General features: G+C 31.7%; 2 protein-coding genes across 2 annotated transcripts; one reads left to right on the top strand and one right to left on the bottom strand.

Moving 5' to 3' along the window:
- Positions 1 to 3,517: 3,517 nt before the first annotated feature.
- Positions 3,518 to 6,946, bottom strand: LOC145069829 (nudix hydrolase 20, chloroplastic-like). Its single transcript, XM_079016774.1, has 9 exons — positions 6,537 to 6,946; positions 6,281 to 6,345; positions 5,971 to 6,154; positions 5,806 to 5,886; positions 5,559 to 5,684; positions 5,385 to 5,464; positions 5,063 to 5,178; positions 4,784 to 4,904; positions 3,518 to 3,844 (listed from the first exon to the last, which is right to left on the bottom strand). The coding sequence occupies exons 1-9, from the start codon at positions 6,885 to 6,887 to the stop codon at positions 3,775 to 3,777; spliced, it is 1,194 nt and encodes a 397-aa protein (XP_078872900.1). The 5' UTR covers positions 6,888 to 6,946; the 3' UTR covers positions 3,518 to 3,774.
- A 3,017-nt stretch (positions 6,947 to 9,963) lies between these two features.
- Positions 9,964 to 12,049, top strand: LOC145067469 (uncharacterized). Its single transcript, XM_079014603.1, has 2 exons — positions 9,964 to 10,062; positions 11,462 to 12,049. The coding sequence occupies exons 1-2, from the start codon at positions 9,964 to 9,966 to the stop codon at positions 12,047 to 12,049; spliced, it is 687 nt and encodes a 228-aa protein (XP_078870729.1).
- The last annotated feature ends 322 nt before the right edge of the window (positions 12,050 to 12,371 follow it).

The raw sequence follows: 12,371 nt of genomic DNA, 5'->3' as shown, positions 1-12,371 counted from the left end.
CCCAACCTCTTGTCCACATTATGGTTATGTTTTGCGCACTACAGCTAGCTTATTTTTCGAGTTTTTTTATGTTGTTGTGTTTGGTAAACCAAAAAGTAGCTTATAAGCTAGCTTTTTGAAAAGCTACTTAGACTAGTTTTTTAAAATTTTCCAAATACATCCCTTGATTAATTATAGAAACACATACTCTTACATGTCCTTTTATGTAATTTTATATATTTCAGCTAGTTTTATCAAACGTTATTTTTTATCAGCTAGCTTTTCAGCTATCAGCTAGCTTTTTATTTATCAGCTAGCTTTTCAGCTAACAGCTAGCTTTTCAGTTAGTACGTCAAACATAGCCTATATGTGGCAAAATGATGAAAGAAAAAGAAAAAGGAAGTTGCGCATTGGTAAGTTCCAAGGGATATAAAGATAATTCTTCTCAAGGAGATCATTGAGGAGTACATGAAAGACATAGCTAATTATATAAAGGTTCTCTTATTTTATAAAAAGATGTAAGATTACATTTAGAGAGTAAAAAATGGCCATCCACTTCTCAGGGGCACTGCTAGTGGAATGAAAAATACACTATTAACTGTGAAATTGTTTTTTTTATACTCTGAAAATGTTCATGTTTTATCAAAGACAAAAGCAGCAACAGACAATGGAATGGGGTAGAAGAGGTAAATGTCAGATTTTCAGCATGTAAAACCAAAAACCTGTAAAATGGACAAAAATAGAAAGCAAATCAGAGTGGACACTAAGATATAACAATGGATAAAATATAAATCAAATTAGTAGCCTCAGAAAATGAAACAAACAATAAGAAGTAAGTGAAATATAAGCAGTTAAACTATAGATGTATAAACTAGGATATAAGCAAATGGGCAAAAAATGTGTCACACTACCGATCAACAAACAAAACATACAAGTGTGGGAGGCTATCCATCTACCTTCATAAAGAAAAAACATTATTTTGGTTTTTTTTTCTTGTAGAGATCTTTGAATACCATTTGCACTACAAAACTGAACTTCATGTTTTGAAAAGTCTTCGGTTGATAAATGGTATAAAAATAAGGAAAAGTTAAAAAATTCTTGAATACGAGGAACAAATTTTGATCCATTTTGTAGTGTTCATGCCCATTACACAATGACCCAGCAAAATGGATGGTCATTTTCGGGGGAAAAAATTGTTTGATGTCTACGAACATGACCATTTTTGTCTTTCTCTTTTATATCTATTTGCAACACAAACTAACAAAAATATTATATTAAAAATATATATTTTTTCTTTTCTTCACGTACATATCGTGACCAAATTAATTTTTATCAATTTATTAATAATTTCTCCAACATAACTTTTTATTAAAAATGTTACTATTTGCAATATTTTTTTTTCTTATTTTTCAGTTTATGAAAAATATAAAAAGTTTTAGTTTCATTAGAAAATCAATGTTTATAAAAATGGAGGTTCTAAAAGTAGTTTATGTTTATAACTTCCAGATTTAAATATACCAAAAGTTGTACGATTAACTACCATTAGCATACTTGAAGTGTTGATAATCAAATTTTACAATTATTTATTAATTTGAATGTTTATGTTTATTTATGTTCGTTTGTTATGTTCATATATAATCATGTATATTTTTTACATTTGTTCGTCTATGCTTGTTCATTATGTTTGTTTAGCACATTAATAATTGTAACAAACGAAACAAAGAATTTGATATGTTAAACGCACGAACAAAAAAAAAGAAATTTTTTTCGTGCTTGTTCGTTTGTTCAATTAACTTAAGAAAACGAACCAAAACAAGCCCCCTACTTGTGTTCATTCAGTCATTTACAACAATATCTTTATTTGAGAAAACTGACGAAGTTATCAGAAATGGGTCCTATGTAATAGAAAATTTACATAAATGGTCCATGTGTAAGTAAAAGTTACAATAACGGTCCATGTGTAAGATAACTTTACAGTAATAGCTCCTATGTAATAGAAATATTATAGAAATGGTCATTGTAAAGCAAAATGACATAAATAGTCCTATGTGTAAAATAAAATTACATAATTGTACCCATGTAGCATCGAAATTATAGAAATAGTTCATTTGTAAGAGAACAATAGTGTTGGAAATATAGAATTAATATACCTGCAAAAGTTTATTGAGCATCGTGAGAAGATTTGCAAGCGTTTTCTTTGGAGAGGGAATGAAAGAAAAAATAAAATCAATTGAGTGACCTAGAAAGTGATTCTTGGGCCTAAGGATCAAAGTGGTCTCGGGGTGGGCTCCCTTGATTCATTGAACTGGGCTTTGTTATACAAATGACTTTGGCGGTTTAAATGTGACTCGGTCTTTTTATGGAAGTGAGTCATTTGTGGCATTCAGAACAACAAGAGAAAACCTATTGACGGTCGTGCCAAAAAATCAATTCGTAGAATCTAGTTTAATATCGTTAAGGTGGCCCGTGTGGTGGAGGAGGTTGGAATTGACGTTTCTTCAGTTTTTCAAATACATGTTGGTTTCAGTAATTCTACTTTGTTTTGGTTAGACAATTGGACAAGTTGTGGTTCATTGGTTGTACGATTCCCATCTCTTTTTGCCCTTGATAAGGAAAAAATCATGTTATATCGATGAGAAAATCTTGAATAATAGATTTGTCAGGGCTTGGAAGAGAATTCCTAGTAGCTATATTGAAATCGCGGAATTAAGAGGTTTAAGGGGCTGAATAGATGAGATAGTTTTGAGTATCGAGACGGATATTTGGAAATCAAAGCTCTCTCCTAATGGGAACTTCTCCGTTCATGATTTGCGTGGCATAATCGATTCTAAGCTTACTGTTCCTATGCCCAATCTGACTATTTGGTTAAGGCTGGTCCCGTTGAAAATTATTGTCTTTGTTTGGAGGGCTTGTATTGATAGACTTCCTTCGGTTGTGGCTCTTGCTCGAAGGGGTATTTCTGTCTCCAACATCTTCTGTCAGTTTTGCAATGGTGGAATCGATGATTCCAATCATTTTTTTTTCTAAGTTGTCCTCAGGTGGAAGATTCCTTAAGGTGGATCTTCAATTGGTGTAGTATCCCGTGGCAAAATTTTAATTCATTTGGGGGGCTTGTGCAATTTGCTACAACTTGGGGAAATTGTCCAAAAAAAGGAAGATTCTATATGGTTTCTTATGGTGTATTTGGAAAACGAGAAACAATAGCATTTTTAATTATCTTAGTGCTTCTCTTTCCATGTTGGTGGATAGTATGCTCGTTATGGTGTTTGGTTGGATCAAACATAGGCGTAATTATAGGAATTGTAAATATACGGTTTGAGTTTGCTCTTCTTTTGATATCATGTAATCATTTTTGTTTGTACTATGTTTTTCGTTTTTCTTTGTCCAACCTTGTTTCTATATAGGCTATGGTTTTAATAAAATTTTGCGGTTTCCAAAAAAAAAAAAAACCTATAAAGGTATGGACTTCATAGAGGGACCACCCTAGTCTAAAGGAAAAGATGTGATTTTGGTGGTAGCTGAATAGCCTATCCCATGCTTCTTATCTTCACAACATCTTTAAATTCCATAAATTCCTCAAAAGTCAACTCTAGTCTAGTAGATACATTCTGTACCTTATCATCTATGATCTGATGAGCAAACAAGTTTTTTGAACACGAGTTTGGACTAGAGGAAAGGATATCTTAAGAGTACGTGTTTTTACGAAACTATATTTGAAATGACAGAGGCTTTTTTTATAAAATGAAAAGAAACATTTTCTCTCCAATTTAAATTTTTTAATTTTTTTTTTTAGATTTAGGAACAATCTCCACTTCTCAAGCTTTGTAACAGCTTCAAGTACCCAACCTCTTCGGGTTTAATGAACCTACACACATATATTTCACAATTGTCAAACAACTTTTATTCTACTAAATGCTTTTATAAGTTTTATTTCAATCTTCAATATTAAATATTAAATTCCTAATGGTCATAGATATATCATTTTTTTATAACTACATAAATAATAATTTTGTCATCTTTTTGTTAGTTTAAAAAAAAAACAGGACCCGCCAAAATGTTTACTAAACAAAAAAATTTAAAAGTGACCAATTATCAGTTTATCATCTTTGATGTTATTGTTAAATACCTTTTCTTTTTATAAACATTACATGTGCTCAGAAATAACAACTTCTTAGAAGAAGGGGCTTCATAGAATATTTCACAATGATGAAGGTGATTAGTAAAATTTATTATAAAAAAACTTTTAAAAGAGGTCAATGATTTAATAGGTTTTTTATATAAAGTTAGTGGAAAACTATGTGTCAAAACAAAAACTATATATGAGGTCGAGGATTGTGATGTTTTTAGACTATCTCCAACCAATAACACAATTTTTTATACCAAAATGATGTATAAATGGAGCAAATAGAGTTTCATCTTCAACCCTACACCATTTTTTATATATAAAGAAGTATATTTTCAGTATATTCTCTTTTTGTAACTTATATACATTGTCAAAATCATAACATCATTCTTAATTAGTTATGTATTACATATTTTTTTTATTACAATAACTTAATAAATTACATTATCATGAAACTATAGATCGTCAAAAACACCCGATTTTATCAGCTATACAAAATATGAAACATATTTAACTAATCTCATTAATATTTTGGTTTAATACAATAATATGTAATATACTTTGCAAATGGTTTAGTATTATTGTATTTTAGTAATTTTTAAATCTAATATAATAAGTAAATGCTTTAGTATTATTATATCAAACCATATTATTTACTGAAAGAAAGACCAAAGTTCATACCCATGTCTGAAAAGGAAATCAATAATGACAAGATTGCAATTTGCTTTGAAGAAATTTGTATTTCTGATGACGTCAGCAACAAGCGTCACAGGGAGTAGTTTAAAGCTCCCCACTTCTCCATCTGTTATTCACTCACACAACCATTTCTATAAATCACTATTTCTTTTTAACTTAATACATAAAGAACGACTTATAGAGAAAGTCGGTTTTCTCAAATATTTTCAGATATCATTTATCCACATAATAATTATTTAATAAATAAATAAAATAAAAACTTACCTTGATTGTTGGGAACAAAAGTTTCCGGAAGCTTTAGATCATAACAAAATAAAACATCTCTCTTGAATCTATAACCTTCAATGTCCATGTAGGAGACTACACCAACTGGTATAGCTCTGATAAGAAATAGCAATTTATTATTTGTTTATTTTAGCATATCATACTTTCATTTTCTTTTACAATTACAGCATCATACTTTAAAAAATCTACCCAATTATAGCAATGTAACTGGGTAGATTTTTCAAAGTATAATGAAAATAAAATGAAAGTAAAAGTAAAAGTAAAAGTACGTTGCTGTTTCTTGCATTTTGCCCTAATTTACCTGCTAGAAATGGAACTTGGGATTCCTGCTTCTTCCTCACATTCCTTCACAAGATTATCTCCAGGTGAGATTCCATGGGGCTGCATTTATCAGATTAAAACTCATTTACACATGATACAAGAATAAACATGAGTTGTTATTTATTAGACTAAAAATAAGAAAAAAAAAATCTACCATTCCTCCCGCAACAAGATGATCAAGCATTCCTGGGTAAGTTTGTTTCATTTCACTTCTTTTCCCAATCCACATGTATTTTTCTCCATCTTTTTCAACATATCCACACATGTGAACTCCATAAGCCTACAAGAAGATATTACAAGATTATGTGAGATGCTTAATTAGTGATTACAATGTTTAAGATTTTGCTAATTTGAAAGATTTTAAGGAAGATATGAGATATGAGATATGAGATATGACATACATTTATCCCAAAGTAAGGTGCTGCTGCACGTTCAAGTGAGAAATAAACTTGTTCTCCATAAGATGAAGTAACAGGATATAGCTGCAATCATTTAAAATTATAATCTAAGATGAAAGAAGTATGTGTTGGCAATCAAAAGCATAGATTCTGGTCATGAAAAAGTACCTCATTACGTATACCTGGAATTACTTCTTCACCTAAGCACTTGACTACATTTCCAAGGGCTTCAGTTCTATGCTCGGGTGTTTTCAGTGCAGATTGTAATGTGACATGGCCAGATTGACTACCATATGAATCACCTTTGATGTAAGTGAAAACGTCCTTGAACTTGCTTAAATGGTCAAGGAAACTGCACAAAGTTCACATACCTGATGCAAAATTAGCTTGATGATTGATGAATATCATCAATTTAAACTACTCAGAAGAACAAAGCAACAATAGATCTGATTATGCACCTTAATGCGAGAGACATTACCCGTTATGAACATAGCCAACAATTTGGTCCTCGATGACAAAGGGAATGAAATCAGAACGCATTTCCTGCAATCAGTTGATATGGATTCATGCCTATAACTATTAGTCTATTCTATATCTACATATATGCTAAAATCAAAATTTCCTTTGAGCTACGATGAACACAAGAGAAGGAATTTTTACGGAATGATAAAAAAAACACTGAGACACATTTGCGATTGATAAATATAAGAAATTATGCTAGTCGAAGAGTTTACCCGGCCTCGGTTACATGATTTTATCTTCTGAAAGAATCCACTGAGATCTGATGAAACATTCCGCTGTTGAGATATTTGAAAGACATCATCCCAAGTGAAACCGCTATCATTGCTAGTAGAACTACTAATATTTCTCGTTGAACTACTTGATGAAACAGCGGCAGCAACAGAATTTCGATTAAGGATGAAAGAGAGAGGTCTGACTGTGGATATGCTTCGAATCATAATAGGAAAATTACAGCGGTGATAACATGATGACGATGTTGAAGAAAAGTTGCTAACACTGTGAGAAGTAAGATTATCGTGGTGGGGGTGATGGCCGCCGGCGATGGTGCAGGAGGCAACGGACATATTTTTTCAACTACTCGACGGGAAAGCTGTAAACTGTAATTGCGAAAGAAAGGATTTACTTCCCCGGTTTTTGTGCATTATATTATATTTACCATAAGGTCCCTCAAATTTTGATATTTGTCAAAAGGGGCTATATCAGGTCTATTAAATTTATAGGCCTATAAAAAAAAAACTATTTAATATTAAAGGATAATGACTTAAAAGGGTAATATATTTTTCGATTTGTACATATTTGGACATTTCATCCACATTTACCCCTTCAACTTGTTAAACTGTACACATTCAGTCCTTATGACCGGTTATTCCAGGTTGGCCGGGAAAAATGACTTAATAGGGTAATATATTTCTCATTTTGTATATATTTAGTCATTAATATTTTTGTAAACATTTAGTCCTTACTATTTTTTTTGTTTCAAAGTAAGTCATTTTTGTTTTTGTCAGTACTTATGAATGATTTTTTTAGATTTTTCTCACGATATCTTACGTCGGACAATCATCAATGAAGTGTGTGGGGCTATTGATGTTTATGTGTAACGTCTCATTTTCACAACAAAAAAATTTTCATTTTTAAATAAGGCAAAAGTCTCTAATTATAAATCCATTATTAAAAAAAAATGTTTATTCCAAAATACATTTATCGAAAATCAGAGTAATATAAGAAACGTGGAATCCTAAATATTGTTGATGAGTGTGTACAATCATGGCGTCGCCTTCCCACAATCAACGAAAGAACCTAAAACATAAACAACTGGGTAAATACAAAGTTTAGTGAATTTTCCCAAACGTATTATCATGCATAACGAGCCTACACTCATCAGATTGGAATACCTTGGCCCAATCAATTATCGGTCTGGAATGCCAACATGCAACAAGTCTAATCAATATCAGACTGGAATACCCAGGGTTTGTCGACATGCCGCCTTAACCCAACCGCTCTTCTCGAGCCTTCATGCCTACACCTTACAGTCGGCCCGCACCAGGTATCTTGGCCTACAACATATAGCAGGACCACCTCAACCTATCACACCACCATATGACTATCCCACATACGATGTCGTGAGAAAAATCTAAATAAATAACTTATTTTGCAACAAAAAAATATTAAAGACTAAATATGTACAAAAATATTAAGGACTAAATTTGTACAAAGTGAGAAATATATTACCCTATTAAGTCATTTTTACCGGCTAACCTTGAGTAGCCGGTCATAAGGACTAAATGTGTACAGTTTAACAAGTTGAAGGGGTAAATGTGGTCGAAAACAAAAATCAGTGATTAAATATGTGCAAATCAAAAAATATATCACCCTTTTAAGTCATTATCCCTAATATTAATCAGTTTTAGGGTCAAAATCATTAAATAATATTCAAATTTTAAATTTTGTTCTATTTTGTATTTAAATTTTTTTTAAGATACAGTCATTAAAATGCAAATTTTATCTTAATTTTTATGAATTTTTTTATTTTTTCAATGCTTATGAAACTTATAATGTCATTTACTTCTTACCTATTGAATTAGGTTACTTAATTTTTTTTTCAAACGTGATTTTTAATAGTGTACATATGTAACATCTTCAGACTACAAGTACTTCAACGGAGACATGTGTGTTTTTATCTTTTCTTTTAATAATGTCATTAGCTTTTCAAGTCCTTATTTTCTCTATTTTGATTAATATTAATTTATTTATCAAACTATCACCATCAAGACGACCTGGTGATGATCATTTAGGATAAATGCTTCAAAAATTGGAGTTGTCTCAAATTCGAAATCTATAAACTTCAACCATGAGACAATCTTCTGTTCCAAAAGAAATTATTTACTAAAGTATACGACCTAACTTCTTATCTGCAAAAGGATGGATCTTAATGGCTTAATTTTTCTAGCCCCAAAATTTCCTATCACATCTTTATATAATAGTGCCATCGTCTTGATAAGCTCTTATTGTTGATGTTTTTGTTCTTTTCTAAAAGGTCAATGAGTTCACATGGAATGTTCTTAATAGTGTTTTAAGGTGGAAACAAAGTACTAACTTCCCTATAATGATATTAAAGCGAGGGAAATTATTTTGAAAGGGGTGATGTATATTTTTGAAAGGGGTGATGTATATAATATAGAAACATGTGGGTTTGTTCATGCTTTTGTTGGTGGAAGGGATAGACAAGAAGATAAAGTGGAAAGATGTCTGGATAAAATTGTTACTATTTGGGTTGTTGCAAGTTCAATAATTCGACAATATTATCCATTAATTGACTTGTATAATGGTGTATTATTTCATAATGGAATAAAATTTCATAATAACAAAACGAGTAAATTACACGAATGGTCCCTATGGTTTGAGGTAATTTGCGTATTTGGTTCCTAACTTATTTTTTTAACTTGAAAGGCCCCTATTGTTTGTTTTGTTATGCACTTGGCCCCTATTGTTTGTTTTTGTTACACGTTTGGTCCCTATCTTACCTAAAAAGATTACTCCCTCCATCCCAAAATTATAGTCTATCTTTCCTTTTTGGTTTGTCCCAAAATAATAGTCTATTTCTAAAAATAAATAACATTTTTATCAAAATATCTCTCATTATTACTTAACCAACTAAGCATTTAATGGAACATTAAATGTAAAGTAAGGACAAAACTGTCATTTTATTAAATAAAGTTAGTGATAATTAATACTTTTCTTAATCTATGTGTGTTTTTTTTTTGTCTGTGGACAATAATATTGGGATGGAGGGAGTATTATTTAAATAAGAAAAATGGTGGGGTAGGTAAGGTAAGGTGAGGGGGTGAAGTTGGGGGTGTGTTTATTTAAATAAATTAAAAAATCAAGTGAAAAGTAGTATTTTTAGGTAAGACACAGACCAAACGCGTAACAAAAACAAACATTAGAGACCATCCGAGTTAAGAAAACAAGTTAGGGATTAAACGTGCAAGTTACCCCAAACCATAGGGACCATTCGTGTAATTTGCTCTAATAGAATAAAACTAAAACTTGTTTACTATTGAAAAAAAAAAATTTAATATGTTGTCAAGTTATCGGTAAATGTCAATAAAAGTATTAGGATGTGGTAAGTTGAATTCGGTAATGCTGATATGGAACCTACTTGGCATGACAAACACGTCACGTTCACTCTCTTCTTCTTTCTTTCTTTTTTTGCCACTCTCTCTTTACACCATTCTTTTGGTATGGCTTAGCTGTGTGGCAAAATTGAGGTGGAAGTGACAAAATAGCATCAATTTCTTCATTTTTATCTGAGTCACTACTAAAATAGATTAAATCATTTGATTAAAAAATAAAACAAAATAAAAATTAAGTGATTAAACTTCTTTAAAGAATAATTTAAGGCGTATTGTCAAACTTAGTTACTATTTAGTAACATTCTTCCTAAGTTGTAACATATGTAATAGTGACGCGACAACATAAAAATTTGAAGTAAGTTGCTTCGACACTAATCAACCTTTAGTTTTTGTTTTAATGTTATAAAATATTATTCAACTAACCATAATATAAATCAAGTAGTGTGGTCGGTAATACTACAAAACAATGTTAAAATTTACTATTGAATTTTCAGAACTTGCATCAACACAAAGATAATAAAAAGTCTATTTTGACATTTTGCTTGTATCTTTTTCTCTATTGCTTACCAATAGAAGCAAATAACATAATTATATGTATTTATCTTATGAAGATGGTGCTTATGTGGTTGCGTGAGGCGTTATCAGGATACAACAAAGCCTTAGGAATATTCCATGCATTATTATAGCATGTTTGTATTACATTTTATTACATATTGTACATTTATTACATGTGTATCACTATGTTTTTGGGGAATTCATAGACTTGATATATTCTATGTGTTTTTGGTTTTCTAATGTATTCAGGAACCAAATATTGGCATACAATTTCCATAGCACAAGGATAATTAAGGAGTAAGGATGCAATGTGGATGCCCAAAGAGTGATCTAGGACAAGCCGAAGGCTAAGGTATGTCGACATAATACCTCAGTGGTCAATCATGTCCATTCTTTATTTGAGATCTATTTTACCCCCATATTTGTTTTACATACATAAACAGGCCACTTCATGGTTTCAACTGTTAGCCTAATAAGATTTGATTTTTATTTTGTATTGGGTTTATGTTGGCACATTAGCTAGAAACCCCTAATTAGCTAGTCTATATATTCTGTCTTTTCCTTTCATTGTATTAGTATTTCTCATTTTGATAATAATATAAAACTCTATCCATTCTATGTCTTGTTAGTTTACATGGTATCAGAGCTCGGTTTGATCATCTGTATTTTCGTAATTTTGTGTATGGTTTTCTCGCTCATTTCTGTATTTCGTTTGATTTGATTTGTTCGTTTCGTCGATTTCAAGGGTTTTGTTTTGTCTATTGGTTTTGTTGATTTCGAGTTCTTGATTTTTGTTGCTGCTACTCGTATTTACTGTTGTTTTTGTTATTCTCGTTTGATTGATATTGAAATATGGCCCCGAGAGATGATTCTCTTCAGTTCATTAGTATCCAACTCGATGGCAAGAATTATGTTTATTGGAGTTATGTTATGAAAAAAATTATTGCTAGGCAAGACTATGTGGGGGGATTGTTACATGTGACAAGAAGAAACCAACAGACAAGAAAGTTGATAATTATCCAATCTTACTGGATTCATGGGAGACCGATAACTACAAGATCATTACTTGGATTAATAATTCTGTTATCCAGTTTATTGGTACTCAGTTGGCGAAGTATGACACATCAAATGAGGTTTGGGATCACTTGGTTAGGTTATCTACTCAGTCTAACTTTGCAAAGCAGTATCAGTTAGAGTTTGATATTCGAGACATCCAACAAAACAATCTTAGTGTTCAGGAATTTTATGCGGCTACGTCGGATTTATGGGATCAGTTGGCTTTTACAAAACCTAGTGTGTTGAAGGCTTTTAAGCCTTGTATTGATAGAAGGGAAGAAAAACGTTTGGTTCAATTCCTGATGGCATTACGTTCAGATTTTGAAGGCTTGCATGGATCAATATTGCATCATACACCTCTTCCCACTATTGATTCGGTTGTTCACGAGTTGATTGCTGAAGAAACTCGTATCAAGTCCCATGTTGACAAAGGTCCCAAGACAGCCACTCCTGATGTCTTTGTTATTCCACAAAGACCTTAGTCTTTAAAGCAGAATCGTCCCAAAGTTGCATTTGATGAGTTTGCTTTCTATAAGAAGAAGAACCATTGAAAGGCAAATTATCCTTTGCTGATAAGCAAGGGAAATCAGCAGCAACAACAAACAAGATCACTTGCATAGTCTCAACCTTCATAGCAGAACAGGTCTTCTAGACAGTCTCAGTCACGTCCCTCGTTTCCATATTTTATGCCAACACAAATACATTGTTGTTGCACCTTTAGTTGAGAATGAAACATATTTTACACCACCATTAGCCTCGGATCTCCAGATTGTTGAGCAGTTCAATGCTGCCAATCCAACTGCC

The sequence above is a fragment of the Lactuca serriola genome, chromosome 8 (assembly GCF_051521515.1).
Source record: "Lactuca serriola cultivar US96UC23 chromosome 8, Lser_US96UC23_V15, whole genome shotgun sequence".
NCBI classification, from domain to species: Eukaryota; Viridiplantae; Streptophyta; class Magnoliopsida; order Asterales; family Asteraceae; genus Lactuca; species Lactuca serriola.
The sequence above is the reverse complement of the archived record's forward strand: the minus strand, read 5'-3'. Positions and strand labels throughout refer to the sequence as shown.

Excerpts from the sequence above, each read along its gene's own strand:
- LOC145069829 (XM_079016774.1), bottom strand. The coding sequence starts at position 6,887 with ATGTCCGTTGCCTCCTGCACCATCGCCGGCGGCCATCACCCCCACCAC. Across the intron at positions 5,887-5,970 it reads TTCCAGGTATACGTAATGAG|CTATATCCTGTTACTTCATC; the intron begins GTACTTTTTCAT and ends AAATGATTGCAG. Across the intron at positions 3,845-4,783 it reads GATTTCCTTTTCAGACATGG|GTTCATTAAACCCGAAGAGG; the intron begins GTATGAACTTTG and ends ATATGTGTGTAG.
- LOC145067469 (XM_079014603.1), top strand. The coding sequence starts at position 9,964 with ATGCTGATATGGAACCTACTTGGCATGACAAACACGTCACGTTCACTC. Across the intron at positions 10,063-11,461 it reads CTCTTTACACCATTCTTTTG|GCAAGACTATGTGGGGGGAT; the intron begins GTATGGCTTAGC and ends AATTATTGCTAG.